The following is a 19,212-nucleotide window of genomic DNA, read 5'->3' on the forward strand; positions in this document are numbered from 1 at the left end:
CTTGCCTTATCATTCCAAGGAACATTCCTTGAAATGACAATTCCAAGGAAGTAGAGATTATATTATCTCTATTTCACAGATTCAAAAATATGGCATTCAGTTACCTGCCAAGTCACACATTCTGCCAATTGCTGAGTCTATGAAAAATGGCAGACTTGTGATTTTATGTTTTCTTCTCTTTTTCTTCCACTTCCAGAAAGAAAGGGAATAGCTATTAAAAAGAAAAGACCTACTAACTCCATTTATGGCATGCTTTAGGTTTCTAACCTTGGTCCATTTGTATCCTTAATTGTCTCCTCTAAGTGGTGGCATCTAAACCCACGACTTTAATCCTTACTATGTTCTGGTGACCTCACATCTCTATATGAAGCCCAGTCCTTTCAACTAGAGCTGCCAACTGTTATTCTTATCCACAAAATGGACATCTCCATTGGAGGCTCTAAGAACAGTTCGATTTCAACATGCACAACATTGAACTCTATGTTTTCCCAGGTCTGCACTTTGTCCTTTATTCTACCTCATGATTTATGATGTAATCTTCCACTCAGTTGCATGAGCAGCCACTTCTGTACATGTATATATATATTCAAAAAAGTAGGTTATGGTTCATATAATCTTGCATTACACATTTTCATTTAATAATGTATTTCCTAAAATATTTTATTATACGTATGAGATAGCTAAGGCAACACTAGTTGCTATTATTGATCAATTCTGAGTTCTCAGTGACATGATACAACAGAAATATCAGTGGCAAGATAAAAGATCAATATTTAAATGAAATACTTTCCTCTATCCAGTTAATCCAATTTAAAAGGCAATGAAAATAGATCCTATTCTCAATAGCAATGAAAATTAGGTGCAAGAACTATAAGTACAAAACCTAAAAACTTTACTGAAAGATATAAAAGAAAAACACAATAAATGGACATATACAATGACCTTGGAGAGGGTGCCTCTTTTTTAACAGCTTTCTGTACAATAATCTTTATACAATAAAATCTATCCATTTAAAATTGTGTGTTTTGATACACTTTGAAACCTCAATGTTTTAACAATATCAGTTCTTCTCAAATACATTCAATGCAATCCAAATAAAATTCTCCATGTAATTATTTTTGTGGAAATTGATGAGTTTATTTTGATGTAAGTTTGTCATATTTGACCACATAAAAATAAGAAACTTTTCTAGGACAAAAGATAACATAAACAAATTTGAAAGAGAAGTAACAGACTAAAACATGTCTAACAGACACAAGATTAAAATTCAGAATATAAAAAGAACACCTACAGAAAATACAATAATAATCAAACAACTGAATAGAAAAATGTACAAAGAATATTAACAGAAAATTCATAAAGAATAAACAATATGAAAAGATTTTCAAGTTCAGTGTTAGCCAGGAAAAAGCAAATTGAAAAAACAAGAAGTGATAATTGAATGACCCCTTATTGACAAATTTATAAATAATTGACCTTCTGTGGTAGTAGGAAGGATGTGGGAATAAAAACACTTAAATACATTTCAATTTTCTTGAAATGTAATTTACAAACCAAAAATGCCCCCAATTGTTTACCATAAGAGTGGGAGTTGGGAGATGGATGATCTAGGTGAAGGGAATAAAGTTAGTGAAAAGTTTGGTATCTTTATCAGAGCAATGGTTACATGAGGGTATACACATGTCAAAATTCATCAAATTGCACACTAAGATCTGTGCATTTTATTGTATATACCTCAATAAAAAAATAAATGAGAAAATGGACCTATTTAAGTATACAGTTCAATGAATTTTGATGTATCTATGTAACCTCTATCCCAGTTCAAATCTAGAATAATTCTATCACCTTACAATTTGCAATCTTCTGTCTCCTATCATTGATCTGATTTCTCTCATCATAGATTAGATTTACCTGATTTTGAATTTCCTGTAAATGGAATCATTTAGTATGTACTCCTCTGTATGTGATGTCTTTAACATTTGTCTGTTTTGTAGATTTAGCTATAAAATTCAGTGTATCAGTAGTTTGTTTCTTTGTGTTACTTATTACTCCATTGTATAAATATAACACATTGTTCATTCTTCCATCTTTTGATAGATATTTGAGTTGTCCTGTCTTTGAAGATCATGAAGTACTGAAAAATGCTCTCCTTTCCCTTACTGAATTACCTGGAGACCTCTGTATAAAGTTAATTGGCCATGATGGGTGGATCTATTTCTGAACTCTATTCTATTCCATTGATCTAATATGTCTCCTATATCTGTCCCTACTCAAGTGTTTACATCATTTTGCCTCTATCACCTAATTGTTTCCTGATGTATTCTCCCATCTACAGTGTTCTTTCTAACCTAAACTGACCCTAAAGGGATCTTTTTGTCCTCTTTATTGTAGCAATGGATTTTAGCCTCTATAAAGGTATTTGCCTTAAACTGAATTTTGCTATTAAAAAAGAAATGGTGTTTGCATTTATTGTCATAACATATTTTTCTTATTTTATGAGTTATGTTAAACAGAATTCTTCCCACTATTGTTTTAATTTTATGACTTCTAGTTTCTTGAGTTCTTTATTTTGGTTAATTCCTTGGTTGGTTGGATTATATCTTCAAATCATTTTAAAAATAAGAATGGTACATGGATGCTATATTTACTGAATTTTCACATGTTTTAGATTTTCCTTCTGTATCTGAAGGAAAGCTTGGCTCGGTATAGAATTTTGCACACATCTGTTTTCCCATTTAAAACCCGTTTTCCAAAGTAGCTGTGGAAAATCTGAGGTAAGGTTGACTGTTCCCTCTTCCTTCCACCCTTGCATGGCCATCTTTTTCTCCCTGACGCTTGTAGGATTATCTCTCCAAATTTGAGATTTAATCACTTCATCAGATTTTGTTTTTGTATAGGCTGATTTTTGTTACAATTTTTAAAAATAACACAGTAAATCCCTTTTGATTTGTATATGTCTGCATTTTTTTCATTTCAAGAGTTTTCTGTTATATCTTGGAATATTACTCTTACATTTTTTTCTGTTCTCTGCTTTATTTAGTAAGACCAATAATTTTGGTGGCAAGTTTGAAATTTATGCACTGCAATAAATATACATAAAAATGATAAATTTATGATCTACATATTAAAACAAAAAAATAGAATTTACAATATTATGATTCTAAAATATTATCAGAGCAGAATCAAGATATATGATTGAACTCATAGATTAAAAATATGAAACCCTGTCATTAAACTTATGATGTCCAAAGCAAAAGTTACAAGCTTTATTTCAAATTAGCTTGTCTTTCTTCTGCTTCATCAATTGCTCAGATCTGTCCACATTTCATTTGTTCATATTTGTGTCATATGTCAGCTTCTCTCCCTTTCTCTCTCCCTCCCTCTTTTGCTTATTCTCTTTCTTGGCCTTCTCCTTTTCTTTCTCTTCCTTTTTAAAGAAATAGCTGAGCCATTTGAGATACTTTTCAGACATTGAGACACTTAGCCATAAATTCAGCATTCAGAATCTCCTAAAGCAAGAACATTCTCATGCATAAATACAATTATCACACCCAAGAAATCTAATGTTAATATACATATACTTAATATACAATCTATATACAGACTTCCCCAATGATAAAGACTTTTTTATTAGAGATTTGTTAACATACCACTTACTACTTAAAGTATAAAATTCAGTAGTTTTTGAATATTCACTGAGTTGTGTAACAATCACCATATGCAATATGCAATTTTTGAACATTTTCATTACCCCCACAAAAACCCCATGCCTGTTACCAAGCGCTACCACTTTCCCCTAGCAATCGCCTATCTACTCTATGTCCTTATGGACTTGCTTGTTCTTGCTGGTCCATATAAATAGAATCACATAATACATGGCTTTTGTGACTGGCTTCTTACAGTGGGCATAATGTTTTCAAGGTTCATCCATATTGGAGTATGTATCAACACTTTATTTTTATTGCTGAATAATATTCCATTGTATGGATACACCACATTCAATTTATCGAGGCTTCAGTTGATGGCTGTTTCCACTTTGTGGCTATTGTGAGTTGTGATGCTATGAACATTCGTGTACAAGTATTTGTTTGAGTTCCTCAGTATTTTTTAGATACATGCTTAGGAGTGGAATATCTGGGTCATATGTTAATTCTATTTTTAACTCTTTGAGGAATCGCCTAACTGTATCACTCACCATTCCCCTGCTCCCAGTGACCCCATCCTCTGCCCTCCTCCCTGCGTACACTACACCTCAGGCACACTGAACTTCCTTTACTTTGTAAAAAGCTCCAGGCTCTCACCTCTGGACTTTCCCATGTACTATTTCCTCTGGATACTTTCACTCTCTTCCAAGAAAACTCCTCCAATTCCATTTAAACTTTATTAAAAAAAAAAAAGGTAGATGTTTTCTCTGACCCACTAGATAAGGTTAGGTGTCCTTGACATGTCCTCTTACCACATCCTATATTTCCCCTATAATAACATTTATAACACTTAGGAGTACTTTGTTTAGCTGTCATGTCTACTGGTTAGACTGTAAGTTCTCTGGGGCCAGGGGCCATGTCTACCTTGGTCTCTCACAGTTCTTACTATGGCACATGGCTCAGTGCCTTGCACATGACAGGTAGTAAATATTCCATTTTATTCATTAATTTTTTAAAATTAAGGTATCATTAATGTACACTCTTTTGAAGGTTTCACAAGAAAATCAATGTGGTTATTACATTCACCCTAATTATCGAGCCCCACTCCCATACCCCATTGGAGTCACTGCCATCAGTGTAGTAAGATGCCACAGAGTCCCTATTTGTCTTCTCTGAGCTACACTGTCTTCCCCGTGACCCCCCACACACACCATGTGCACTAATCATGATACCCCATAATTCCCTTCTCCCTCCCTCCTCACCTGCCCTCCCCCACCCCTACCCTGTGGTAACCACTAGTCCCTTCTTGAAGACTGTGAGTCTGCTGCTATTTTGTTCCTTCAGTTTTGCTTCGTTGATATACTCCACAAATGAGGGAAATAATTTCTATTTGTCTTTCTTTGCCCGACTTATTTCACTGAGCATAATACCCTCTAGTTCCATCCATGTTGTTGTAAATGGTAAGATTTGTTTCTTTCTTGTGGCTGAATAGTATTCCATTGTGTATATGTACCACATCTTCTTTATCCATTCATCTTCTGATGGACACTTAGGTTGCTTCCATATCTTGGCTGTTATAAATAGTGCTGCAATAAACATAGGGGTGCATATGTCTTTTTGAATCTGAGAACTTGTTTACTTTGGGTAAATTCCTAGGAGTGGAGTTCCCCGTCAAATGGTATTTCTATTTTTAGTTTTTTGAGGAACCTCCATACTGCTTTCCACAATGGTTGAACTAGTTTATATTCCCACCAATAGTGTAGGAAGGTTCTCCTTTCTCTGCATCCTCGCCAACATTTGTTGTTCCTAGTGTTTTCTGTGTTGGCCATCCTAACTGGTATGAGGTGATATCTCATTGTGGTTTTAATTTGCATTTCCCTGATAATTTGCAATGGGGAGCATCTTTTCATGTGCCTGTTGGCCATATGAATTTCTTCTTTGGAGAAGTGTCTGTTCATATCCTCTGCCCATTTTTTAATAGGGTTATTTGCTTTTTGGGTGTTGAGGCATGTGAGTTCTTTATATATTTTGGATGTAACTCCTTGTTGGATATGTCATTTACAAATATATTCTCCCATACAGTAAATATTTCTTGAGGGAATGCATTAATGAACTAGTGGATTAAGTATTTCCTGAGTGAATCAATCAACATATTGATTGAGATCATGGAGCTTAAAGACTAAGCTAAGAATAGAATGTTGGTATATATGGAAGCAATCATTGGATAACATAAAAGAGAGGTGATCAAGTGCTACAGTGTTTGATTCTGATAACTGTTGTAGAAGGCTGGGCACTGCAGAAGATAGAGAAGGGTGATAATAGTGTGGGCTGTGATGGTCAGGGTAAGCTTCCTTGAAAAGATCAGAATTGGGATGGACCCAGAATTCTATTTCTAGACATGACTTATTCAGAAATGAGCAGAAAGAAGTGGGGAAGTGGGGGGGGCAGTTTGTGGGGCAAGAAACAGGTTTGTTACTAATGAATTCCTTTGAGACCTAGGAATCCCAGGGGTTGGGACGTTGTAGAAGAGAGGAGTCAGAAGACAATGGCCGGGACTCTGGCTGGAAATGCACAGTATTTGCAAACAGCAAACAGGCACTGGAGTCACACCCACACAAGCTGGGTAAGTTGAGACGAAGTTCAAAAAGGTAGTTTTCTAAAATCCCCTTTAACAGACATTAGGATTCCATAATTGTATAGCGCAACTCCTGCAATGAAGACTTAACAAGTCCTCACCCTCACTGTCTCCCACTCTCAACAGTTGGTGATTTGCATTTCCAAATGCAATTGGAAAGCACCAGAGCCGTTCACAGGAACCGATAACTTATATATTTGTGGAGTACTTCATACTTTTCAATCATCAATTTTACCAAGCTCACAATTCTGCTATGTGTATAAGATAAAACTGCTGTTGGGTGGAAGGTTGGAGAAGTCTGGCAGTTTCTAAGGTCAAGGGCTAATAAATGCTGGAGTCTATCTCCTCCCAGACCTGACATTTTGCTTGGGAGTGAGGTGAACTGAGTGTAAGAGACCATCCTGGGAGCCCCTTTCCATGAAGCCAGTTTTTCTTACTCTCCACTGAGCTATCCAAATGTTAATATTTTTAACTAAGGATAGATTTGACTAATATTTTGACAGGAAATGCTCAGTATTTGGGTTTCAATCTGTCCCTTGCGGGCCAGTAGCTTCTGCCATCCTGCTGCACTCCTTCATACCATCTCTGCAAGCCCTGCAGTGCTGGAGCTGTGTTTGCTGTGGAGACTAGATCTTTGCCAGGGTTTTGTTTCCCTCTGTATCTGGCCCCACTGGCTTCCTTAGGAGACTACTTCAGCAAAGTCTCCCATTTACCTAATGGGCCAAACATGCTTGGATGATGTCTAGGCTTCAGCACAGATCAAGTGCTTTGTATCTTCATATCTGAGATATCTGGGGCTCTTCTGTGATCCTCAGAGATGGTTGTCTGCACTTTTTTCCACCCTCCAATGGCCCCATCACCCAATTTTTCTTCCCTGAAATTGGGAGTTTTCTAGTGCTTCTGGGAGAAATGGGCCATTTATTTTCTAGGTGGGCTTATCCATTGCTTTTTGTTATGTGAAAGTCATTTATTGTAATGAACTTTCCCCCAGTCTGATTCCCATTGGTTCATATAATCCAGAAATTCTCAAAACTTCTGACACACCAATGGCACCATTTTCCATTTTCCAGTACTGCTACTCACTTAACATTTTTCTTACATTTCATTTTAATTGGCCACAGACTATGCCAGGAGAAGCTATACTTTAGATCTGTACAGTCCAGTTGGGTAACCATCAGCCACATGTGGCTACTGAACACTTAAACATAGCTAATTCAAATTGAAATGTCCTATATATGTAAAATGCACCCTGGATCGCAAAGGAAATAAATGTACAATATATCATTAATAATTTTTAATATTGATTATGTATTGAAACGATGGTACCTTGGATATATTGGCTTAAATGAAATATGTAAGATTAATTTCACCTGTTTCTTTAACCTTCTTAAATATGCTTATTGAAAATTTAAAATCACATGTTGTGGCTCATATTTAGGGCTTATATTTTATTGCTAGTGGACAGTGCCTTAGATTAATCAATGTGCCTTATTTTGATTCCCTCCAAAGTTTTTAGTAGTTTAAAATTTTTATGACCATGTGTAATGTTGACTTTGGCTAAGAGAGATCTTTTTTTGTATTTTGGTAATTCTCAGAATGCCCTATGTGGGGCCTGAGACACCCTACTTAATGGGTGTGTTTCTTCTTAAGTTAATCACAACTACCATGCTTAAGCAAGAACTTCAGTGTCTCTAAGCCTCTTCCAAAAAAAGTCTTCCCATTTGCAAAGAGGTAGGAGCATTTGAAGAGACTGCAAATCCCCTGTTCAAAGTCTCTGGTTTAAAAATACTTGCTTCCCAATTTGTATCATCAGTGTCCTAAACAAGGTAAAATGAGAAGGCATTTGGATGTCTGCATGGTCTTCTCTGTGTAAAGCTGTTAAAGGTATGAGACCAGTCTGTTACAGTGCCAGCAGTCACCCAGTGTGACTCGCCAACCATGATGGTAGGTCTAGGTTAAACAAACCACTGCTGAGTCCTGAGGCTCTGAAGCTGTTTGAAGAGTTAAAAAGTCCTTGCTGGGAGCAATTGGGTGATACATTCTAGTTAATGGGGGAATAAAGGGAGAGCAAACTCCTTTGATAGGAATAAGTCTCTTGGAATCCTGTGATTTCTGTTCCACTGAAATCTAGAAAATGAAAGTATACTCTCATTAGAGAGGGGGTGCAGCCCTTTTTAGCAGATCCTAACCCATTATCTCATTTTTTTTAGAATTTTGATATCATTAATCTACAATTACATGAAGAAAGTAATCTTCTATTTTATTCTACACTTTGATGGGGGAATTGGTATTGATATTTCTCAAGTGCCTTTTGCTTCTGTTGAGCTAATCCTAAATTTTTTATTGGACATAGAATAATTTCAAATATGAAAATCTGGGATTGCTAGTGTTACAGACTTGATTTTCATATCCATTTCCAAGGGTGGAATTGGTCTATAATTTTATTCCTCGTGTCTTTTTCCTTCTTCAGTAAATTGTATAGCCTTTCATTTAATTTTAGGTTCTGAAATGCCTTATGTATAATGTGGGGATTATTTGTGTTTTGATAGTTTGAAAAATCCAGAAAGCTATCTGGCCCAAGCATTTTTTTAATTGCAGTATAATTGGCATAGAGTGCACAAATAAGTGTACAGCTCATTGAATTTTACACCCATGTAACTACTGCATAGATCAAAATATAGAGCATTTATTAGCCCAGAAATTTCCCTTGTGCTCTCTCCTAGTCAACAGCCATGCATGTCCAGAAGTAGCCACTACTATGGTTTCTACCACCACAAATTAGATTTGCCAGCTCTTGAACTCATATAAGTGGAATTATGTAACACTTTTTTGAGTACAAATTTTTTTTCACTCAACGTATTGTTCTTGGTATTTACCCATGTTGTTGTTTGAATATTATAGTTCATTCTTTCTCATTGCTATATAGTATGTTATTGAAATGAATATGCCACAATTTGCTTATCCATTCACCTGCCTGTGGATATTTGGGTTTCAAGACTATAACACTCATAATCCTAAATGACTAAAGCTTCTTTGGAAAATTCTATCATACACCCTTTGGTGGTCATATGCTTTCATTTACACTGGGTATTTTAGGAAGTTTCTAGACATAAGGTAAGTGAATGTTAAACTTCAACAGTTTGCAAAGCAGGTTTACTATTTTACATTCTTTGCAGTGAAGGTATGAGAGTGTTAATTGCTCCACACCCTGGCTAACATTTGATATTGTATTTTTCATTTTGGCCATTCTGGTGAGTTCAGTGTAGTATCTTATGATTTCAGTTTACATTTCTCTGAATAACTATGTTAAGCATCTTTTCAAATGCTTATGTTGGTCTAAGGGCTTTTATTAGAGATTTTTAATTTTTTTCATTTCTTGGTCTTCAGTGTTTTCTATTTCTTCTTGAATATTTGCTTTAATGATCTATTATACCATGTATATTATTGAGCCAACTTTTGCAATTGCTTTTTTTCAGAAAATGCATCACCCAGATTTTCAAATTTATTTGAGAAGTTTTAGGAAGATTTAAAATTTGCCTTTGCAACTATATCCTTTTTATTATTCCTAATGTTCTATACTTAATTTTAGCTTTTGAAAAGTAAGATTGATGAGTTTTGCATATTTTGTTCATCTTTTGAAAAAAAAGTCTCTCAAATTATTTTATTAGTTCTACTGTTTTTATATTCTCCCTTTTGTTAATATGTGCTTTTAGCTTTATCAAGCACTTAACCCTTTTCATTTGAATTTTTGCCACTCTTTTTCTATCCTTTTCAGCTTAATGCTTTATTCATTTATGTTTGTTTTTTCTAGGTTATTAGTAAAACTTGGTATAAATTCTTCTTCTGTGATGACCTAGATGTAGTATTTTCCCTCTGGAAAGAACATTGTTGCTTTGTCAGTTGCTTCTTGGACATACAAGGTATTTAGGGGAGTCTTAATTTACAAGTATATAACATTTTTCTCATTAATGTTTCATTTCACTGCATTATGTTTAGATAATGTTATCTTTATAACTTCTGTTTTCATACTGTAAGTTCTCCAAAAATCTGTGGCTTTATTGCCCATCATGTAGTAGCTGGAATACACAAACATGGTGATGTCATCAAATGGAGGCCAAATATACAAGTCAACAGCTTGATCTCACAGGGAACAGGGTAGACACACTCTTTGCCCTCGTGGAGGGGGCTCCCTAGAGGCTATGTCATGTTAAGCAGCCCTAGTGAGATTTGAGCTCATGACTCCTTATTTAGAAGACCTGGACTCTTATTGTCTGGCTAGAGAAAAAATGAAAGCCAGCCATTGGCTCTGAGGAATCCAGAGAAGCAATAGGAGAAGTCCAACATTAGTTGTCTGTCTGGTTTCTTGAGTAAATATCGGTCGTACATGTTTTTGCTGAAATCAATCATTTCATTAAAATCACCAGATTTATTGGCAAAGGATAATATACAGTAATTTTTTTAAGTTTTATTCTTCTCTGAATCAATGCTTGTATCCTATCTTCCTGCCCTCCTGGTGGCATTGCCAGGTCTGTCCTGTTCTTAGGACCCACGGACCATTCTCCCACCCTTCCTCTGCTCCCGCAGTCCGAGGAAGTCTCTTTCCGGTTTGCTGAAGAGAAGCCTCACACCACCTCCCAATCTCGCCAAGACATTTGTTTCTTTACCACCAAATTCTATCTTACTCTGGGACTTGGGCTTTTGGAAATAAAAGCCAGGAAAACTTGTGGGCCATTTCTGCTTTCCTGCCACATCTCTATCCTGAGGCAGTGAGCACAGAGCTGACTACCTATTTGAATGGGGCAAGTTAAAGTGAAAAAGCAAAGAAACAGAACCTTCAAAGAATAATTTCAATACCATAGTTTTGAAATATTCACAAGCTGAGAGAGCAGAAGAACTGTTTCCGACTTCTTGAACTGGTTGATTTGTACCATCTGTTTCATGATTCCCAACGTTTTTATGTATGCCCACTAAGGGGAGGCCTTTGCTTGCCCACCTGCTATAGTCTCTGACCAAGGGGAAGTTGTATTCATGGACAGTCTGACACTAACTCTAGCTATCTGTCTTTATTATCAGATGTGTGAATAAAAAACATTTCCCAGTTCCTTCTTCAGAAAGCTTTACTCTCAGAACTCATTCTGTCCATGCTCCCATCTGTAAAACTGTCTCTTGATAATCCATACTAACCTCAGATGTGTAAGTGTCCTGGGAGCACTCCTGGATGAAAGTCAAGCTCAGAGGTTAGACTGTTGGGCTGAAGTTTCAGATCTGCAGCTTAATAGGTATGGGACCTCGGTCAAATTACTTAATGAGCATAAATACCAATTTTTTAAATCTAAAAAATAAATATAATAGTACCTATCTCTTAGGGTTGCTGTGAAAGGCAAATGAGTTAATGCATATTACATTTTTATCCCAGTGTTTGGCAAGAGCAAGCACTGACAGATGTGTTTGTGGCCTTATTATCACAATCTTCAATCATCGTCAGCACCGTAACTGCCATCATCATCGTTCTGAGGGAGAGGGATGGGGACTGGCTTTCTGGTCTCTATTATACTATCTCCATCACTAAGCTAGAGGCATGCAGAAATGTTTTCTTAGGCCACTTCCTACCTACTTTCAGATCGTGTTACTCTAGCCCCACTCATGATGCACTTATGGAACATCCTTATAGAATTCTGGAATGTGGTTGATTTTGACCTATAACATCACATGCTTTTGGCTTTTGTAGTTTTTCTTTATGTAAATATTTATTTCTTATATTCTTGGGAGAAGACAAATAATGAGCTTAACCCTATGACTTGTTGGTATTTAATGAAACATATCTTTTTGAAAGTTCTGCAGTATGTATATTTCTGTGTGTGTGTATATACATACATAGATTTCTACTTTCATACAAATTATTCTTAATTTTTAAAAGGTATAACAAAGCAACATAAAAATGGGAAACCAAACTGTTGTCTCAGAGTTCCTCCTGCTGGGCCTGCCCATTAGGCCAGAGCAGGCTGACCTAGTCTATGCCCTGTTCCTGGCCATGTATGTTACCACCGTCCTGGGGAACCTCCTCATCATCATCCTCATCCGCCTGGACTCCCACCTCCACACGCCCATGTATTTGTTCCTCAGCAATTTGTCCTTCTCTGACCTCTGTTTTTCCTCAGTCACGATGCCCACTTTTCTGCACAACATGCGGAGGCAGGTTCCATCCATCCCCTATGCTGCCTGCCTGACCCAAATGTACTTCTTCCTGCTTTTTGCAGACCTGGAGAGCTTCCTCCTCGTGGCCATGGCCTATGACCGCTATGTGGCCATCTGCTTCCCCCTGCACTACACCTCCATCATGAGCCCCAGGCTCTGTCTGTCCCTGGTGGGGCTGTCCTGGTTCCTGACCACTTTCATCTCCTTGTGGCACACCTTGCTCATGGCTCGGCTGTCTTTCTGTGCTGATAACCTCATCCCTCACTTTTTCTGTGACATGTCAGCTCTGCTAAAGTTGGCCTGCTCTGACATTCAGATAAATGAAATGGTGATAGTTATCTTGGGAGGGCTCATCATTATTGTTCCATTCCTGTTAATCTTTTCATCTTACTCACGAATTGTGTCCTCCATCCTCAAGGTCCCTTCTGCCAGGGGCATCCGCAAGGCCTTCTCCACCTGTGGCTCCCACCTCTCTGTGGTGTCTCTCTTCTATGGGACAATCACTGCCCTCTACTTGTGTCCTTCAGCTGACAATTCTACTGCTCAGGACACTGTCATGGCTGTGATGTACACAGTGGTGACCCCCATGCTGAACCCCTTCATCTACAGCCTGAGGAACAGAGACATGCAGGGAGCCCTGGGCAGAGTCTTGTCAAAGTGGGTTATTCAGCTTTCTCTGGGACAGTGACCCTAAAGATTAAAATATGCTTTCAAATAGTCAGTGTAATACTGACAATGAGTACTATTCAGAAAAACCTAGAAGCACCCAGGCGTGGCACTGCTAATGCAGCCCTGACAGCACTTCCAGGGAGAGTCTTCCCCCATGGCACACAGGGCAGGTTCATTGTGTCCCTGGATTTACTTCTGTATCTCACGTGTGATGCAAGACAAGGACTGACATGTAGTGGACACTCAGTGATTATTACTCAATGTCGAATAAATCCCACCTAACCTTGGTGTGTACTGCACCCACAGAATGTATAGTGGTTCCTAATTCTCTAAGAAATTAATCCGAACTTCTCAGCCATTTTAACACTTTGCATCTGTCAAACATATCTATCTGGGAAGAATTTCTTCCGATTTATTATGTATATGCACTTGTTATTTTTTATTATCAAGGATCATCATTTCTCCCCTTGCTAACCTATTCAGTTCCTAATTTTCTTTTCAGGTATTGATTGATCAAACTATTAAAATGATCTCCTTTAACAGTACCAATCATTAGTCAGTTAATGACAAATTACTTATTTTGATAATATTTCTATTTTGGATGAGAATTCCTCTTTTGAATTAAAGCATATAATATGAAATGGACCATAGAATTATGTTATGAATTGTTTAACTTGCAGTCAGTAAAATGGTGACCCGTATATAGCCTAAAATAACACAAATAGTGACAGAAGGATTACAATCTATTTAGGATCCCCAGGTATATATTTTCTCCTCTGAAATACGGTGCCGAAATTAGTCGATGCTTGCTTTATGTCTTTTCTTGCAAGGGTCTTGAAGACAGGTGCCTTCTCATCTCTGCAATGCCTCATTCAGTTGGTGCCTTGTATCTGCAAGATGTAGAATAAATAGCTATTGATTTGATTGACTACATTTTCATATGTTTCTTAAAATGAATTTGTCTCAAAAAACCTTATCTTTTAAAAGAAGTCTTCCTAATGATGCCAACTTTGATTTCATTTCTTCAAAAGCTTTTACTATGAAAATAATTATTCCTGGGAAGTATCCAACAAAGAAGGAAAGTGGAATGTGAGGGTCTTTCATAGTTCTGCTCCCCCCTAGAAAGGTAGTTAAAAGTTGGGGCATATTCTTCCATGTATTTTCTATGCATATACTAACTTTATATATAAGAAATAAATAGGACTCGATTATGCATCCCATTTTATCATTGTTACCAAGTAAAATACATATTGAATTCATCATTTCAAATAAGGGCATGTAACTCTTTTGGACATATATAGTATTTTGTTGAATCGATAGATTTACCATAACTTAAAGAACCTATTCTTGATAGTCATTTAAGGTTGTTTTCAGGGTTTTTAAAATTATTATTTTGAATAATGCTTCAATTTTATCTCCTGGTCCCTATGTTTTCCTGCGGTCTTGTGCTGTGTCTCTATGAACACATTCTTAGAAGTAGCTATACTAGATCAAAGGATGTGAACATTTTATAATTGGGTAGAAATTGCCAAACTGCCTCCAAAGAATCCTAGTGAGGTAAACTCCCTTCAAAAGTAAACGAGAGTGGCTATTTCTTCATGATGTTCCCAACATGTCCCTCCTGTTCCCATATCCAAATTATGATATTTTACTATTTTTGGATTGAATTTCTATGTGTATCAGTGAGGTCACAAACATCTCTTCAGATTGACCACTTCTCCTTTGGTGTGCTATTTATGTATGTCCTTTGCTTTGAGTCACCTTTCTTTTTTCTTACTGGATAGTGTCACTTTATTCATCGCATAGGTGACATTTTCCTCAGTTTGTTATTCATCTTTTGACTCTGCTAGTGGTCTGTTTTCTCTTATTGAAGACTAAATTTCAAAGTAGACAAGTCGATTTTTACTTCATGATATATTTTTGTTCTTTGCCATGCTTGGAAAAGCCTTTTCTATTTGAAAATTACATATTCCCATTCATTTTTCTAGTTCTAGTGCAGTTTTAGTTTTTTTTTATTTCTCTTTGACCAACCTGAAATTTGGTTTCAGGACGATTACTGTCTTTCTCTTCTCCCCTTCCCCAGAATGTCAGTTGTCCCCATTTTCGCTGATGTAAAACAACTGCCTTTACAATGTACTAAGTGTTCATGTGTGCCTGGCTCTGTTTCTGGACTCCATTATGTTGAGATCATCCTATTTAGCTACTAGTACTACATGAGATATACCTTCATAATAGCAGATTTTAAATATCTTGTGGGACAAACCTACTGAAAATTCTTGTCTTCCAAAGTTTCCTGACACATTTATTCTTTCAGATATGCTTCAGATCTGTTTTGTTAAATTCCAATTAAAAAAATGTTGGGAAATTAACTGGAGTTACACTTAATTATTACATTGATTTATGAAGTAGAATAGCCTGTTTATACAGTTATCTTACCAACTTTCAATAAGGAATAGTTTTCTATTCAAGTTTTCTTTTCTTAGATGAATTATGTAGATTAATTTGATGCCTGTGTATTACTTTCTACATTTAGTCCTGGGTATTTTACATTTAAAAAAAATGTTGTAGGGGGAGGTCATTCCTGTTTTTGGATAGGTAATTTTTTGTACACAGAAGAGTTACTGGCTCTTTGCATATCAATTTTGTAACAGTCCACCTTATTAAGTTATCCTACTGTTTTCTAATAAGGATTTTCATTAAATATCTTGGGCATTGAAAGTATACAATCCAAGGTAATATAAATGCTGATAAGATTGCATACTCCTTTCAAATATATAGTTCTGTTCATCTTTCTCTTTTCCAATTGTGTTGCATACCACTCAAGAATAGTGTAAGACAACAGTGTTTCTAAAGAGGGTTTAGAGGTTAATATGGTGCCCTGCTCTTTGTCCCCCAACAACCAGGTGAGGGAATTATGATAGACTCTTCTAAATAGTTTTGAGTATTGGAGGGCATAGTAAGCTTTCCCGACTGGTCAGGTAGTACTCTGGGAGGAGGCACTTTGCAGAAGAGCTCATGATTACATGAGCAGCCAAATCATGGCAGTGCTGGCCTGGCAGAGTCTAAGGTTCCACCTCTACCTCCACATGCACACAAACACGAATCTTCTCAACCACCTTGGGCTATGATGATCTGAAAAGGTCTTACATGCAGGGGCAGAGTCCCAACAGTAGCTAGGAGTTGAGAGCCAGTGGGTCTCCCGAGGCTATCAGGATAAGGCTATCAGAACCCCAAGCAGCAGCTAAGGTCAGAACCCAAAACAGATGGAAGACAAGGCTGAATCTAAGAGAATCAGCAGAACCAGTGATGCCTGAGGAGGCCATCAGCTCCCTTCCCCTCAAAAAAGTCAAATATTGTTCATGATGAGATGTCAGGTTCCATCAACAGTGGACATTTGCAGAGACACGCCTCTCCTGCTGTCGAGAGGATATATAAGCCTCAAGAATCTAGAAAAAGCCTAACAAAATCAACACAAAGACAATAGGAGGAAGGAATTAATAAATATGAAAGTGAAAAATTAGTGGAATTGAAAACCAAGAAATAAAGTAATAATAACTAAATGTTGGCTCTTTGGAAATATTATTAACAACAGATAAAAGGCTGGCATGTAACACAAGACAAAAAAGAGAAAAGACCTAAGAACTTCAGGAGTGAAAAAGAAGCAAAATTAGCAGCTGAAGAGGCAAGTAAAAGAACTCACAAGAATACTATATACTTAAAAGAAAAAAAAAAAAAGAAAATGCAGGCAAAATTACATTTTAGGAATTTATATGCTATGAAACTTTGCTTACTATGATGAAAATATTGAATAGACTACAAGTTATTGAGGAAGATGAACTTCTTACTCTTTTGACTCTGGAAAAGCTGCTTGATTTCTCTAAGCCTGTTTCTGCTCTTACACAATGAAAGAATGGCATCCTTCTCCTGGAACCTGTGAGGTTTGAACAAGAGCACTAAGGACAGAGCCTGGTGCATAATAATTTCTAACTGTTATCTCTTATTATGTTTATTACAAGGATATCATTACACCACTGTAATAGTGCAACACTGGAAAAGCATAAATGTTTATCAATAAGGAATGGTTAAACTGTGGAAAATCACTATAAGGGTTCTATAGAATGAGGTTAAAAATGTAGAAACTCTTATTTGTAATGGTAAGAGATTTCCTAAATGGATTGTTTCATGGAAAAGGGAAACTGCAGAACAATATGTAGAAAATGATACAATTTGTGTTTAAAAACCAGAGAGAGAAAGTACTGACCTGACAACTGGGATAGAGTGAAGGTAGATGGGGTGACAGTCAAGGAGAATTGTAACTTTATCTCAATTTTTAAAATTTGTACCATGTAAATAAAGGATATGGTAGCTGAGGAACAGAATTAAAAAAATTTTTTTAAGTACTTAAAAAAAAAGCCAGATCTTTCCTGAACTTTCCTCTGCAGAGGTGTGGGCTTCACTGCAGCACATCCAGAAAAACCTCTCTGAAAACCTCCCTCAGACCGCACTGTCCCCTCCATCTACTAGACTGCTGGTGCCGCCCTCTCCCTTCTCCTTCCCCGTAGTTACCTTACCCCTGCTGTGTTCTGGAATTCAGAAGTAGCCTCTGTTTCAAATATTCCGACAATACAGAAACGAATTTAGCGTATTGCTCTGTACCCATCTGTATGAGTAAACATTTTGTCACGTTTGCTTCAGGCCTAATTTTTAATTTAACAAGAAATAAGACGCTGTGGGATCAAAATTTCCAGTATTTTTGAAAGCTAAAACAAAAAAGGTAGGGGTCTTTCAATCGTTAGTATTATTGAAATGCCAGTGAATCCAGACCAGCCCTTACACCTCTTGGGGTGCAGCCTTCCATCTGAGGCCCCTTTTTAGAGCGCCCTTGACCTCCTTGTTGCGAAGGCTGTAGATGAAAGGGTTCAAGGTCGGCGTGACCACCGCATAGACCATGCTGGCCCCGCGGTCATAGCTGGCCGAGTAGGCAGACGACGGCCGGAAATAGACAGAGAGGACCGAGCCGAAGAAGAGCGACACCGCTACCAGGTGGGCCCCGCAGGTGGAGAAGGCGCGGCGCCGACCCCCCGCCGAGCGCACGCCCAGCACGGCGGTGAGGATGCGCGCGTACGACAGGGACACGAGCAGCAGCGGGGTCAGCACCACGGCCAGGCCCTCGGAGAAGATGGCGGCCTCCGCGGCCGACGTGTCCGAGGTCGCCAAGCTCAGCATCACCGTCATGTCACAGAAGAAGTGGCGCACCGGAGAGCGGCGCGGGTAGCGCAGCGCGGAGATGAGCAGCGTGTGCAGCAGCGCGTGCAGGTGCGCCACGGCCCAGGACGCGCCGACCAGCGCGGCGCAGCGCCCCGGCGTCACCAGCGCGCCGTAGCGCAGGGGGCGGCAGACGGCGGCCGCGCGGTCGTAGGACATGGCCGCCAGGAGGTAGCTCTCCGTGATGCCCAGGGCCACGAAAAAGTACATCTGGGCAAAGCAGCCCTGGAAGGACACGGCCTGGCCCGGGCGGAGCAGGCCGGCCAGCAGCCTGGGCACCGTGACGGTGGCGAAGCAGATGTCCACGAGGCCCAGGTGGCCCAAGAAGTAATACATGGGGGAGCGGAGGGCCCTGTCGGTCCTCACCACCACCACCATGCTCAGGTTGCCCAGGGCGTTGAGTAGGTAGACGCCAAGGATAAGCAGGAACAGCAGTGGGTGGGCGTCGGTTCCCTCCATCAAGCCCAGGAGGAGCAACTCTGGGGCGAATGTGAGGTTGGTCGGGGCCATGGCCTGGCCGGGCGGTGGGGATGCTGGGGGGAGAGAGGGGCAGCAGGCCTAAGTTCTGGCGTCTCTTGTGTACTTCTCCATGTTGAGGTTCCGTGTTATAGTTTTAAATTTCTGCCTACTGAAATGGCTTGAAAACCAAATTGCTCACCCAATAATCCTCAATTTTATGAAGAAACTGAATTCCAGGAAGAGTGTTCTGTGGGAGTGGGTAGTCTCAAGCTTTGAAGTAGATCAGACCTGATTTTGAGTCCTAACTCTACCTACCACTCTGGTGGTGTGACCTCTCTCAGCCTC

General features: G+C 38.4%; 2 protein-coding genes across 2 annotated transcripts; one reads left to right on the top strand and one right to left on the bottom strand.

Moving 5' to 3' along the window:
• Positions 1-12,211: 12,211 nt before the first annotated feature.
• LOC118935181 (olfactory receptor 1E5-like) lies at positions 12,212-13,205 on the top strand. The gene has a single exon (XM_036931258.2). The coding sequence runs from the start codon at positions 12,218-12,220 to the stop codon at positions 13,160-13,162; it is 945 nt and encodes a 314-aa protein (XP_036787153.2). The 5' UTR covers positions 12,212-12,217; the 3' UTR covers positions 13,163-13,205.
• Positions 13,206-13,868: 663 nt separating this feature from the next.
• LOC118935186 (olfactory receptor 1361) lies at positions 13,869-18,918 on the bottom strand. The gene is made up of 3 exons (XM_036931262.2): positions 17,978-18,918; positions 16,989-17,074; positions 13,869-14,033 (listed from the first exon to the last, which is right to left on the bottom strand). The coding sequence occupies exons 1-3, from the start codon at positions 18,916-18,918 to the stop codon at positions 13,996-13,998; spliced, it is 1,065 nt and encodes a 354-aa protein (XP_036787157.2). The 3' UTR covers positions 13,869-13,995.
• Between the last annotated feature and the right edge of the window lie 294 nt (positions 18,919-19,212).

Source organism: Manis pentadactyla, chromosome 4, assembly GCF_030020395.1.
Source record: "Manis pentadactyla isolate mManPen7 chromosome 4, mManPen7.hap1, whole genome shotgun sequence".
Lineage (NCBI taxonomy): Eukaryota > Metazoa > Chordata > Mammalia > Pholidota > Manidae > Manis > Manis pentadactyla.

Bases quoted from the DNA above. Each gene is read 5' to 3' on its own strand.
- LOC118935181 (XM_036931258.2), top strand. From the start codon at position 12,218: ATGGGAAACCAAACTGTTGTCTCAGAGTTCCTCCTGCTGGGCCTGCCC.
- LOC118935186 (XM_036931262.2), bottom strand. From the start codon at position 18,918: ATGGCCCCGACCAACCTCACATTCGCCCCAGAGTTGCTCCTCCTGGGC. The intron at 17,075-17,977 runs GTAAGGGCTGGT...CAAACCTCACAG, and splicing joins AAGGCTGCACCCCAAGAGGT to GTTCCAGGAGAAGGATGCCA. The intron at 14,034-16,988 runs GTAAGAAGTTCA...TACATCTTGCAG, and splicing joins GCTTTTCCAGAGTCAAAAGA to ATACAAGGCACCAACTGAAT.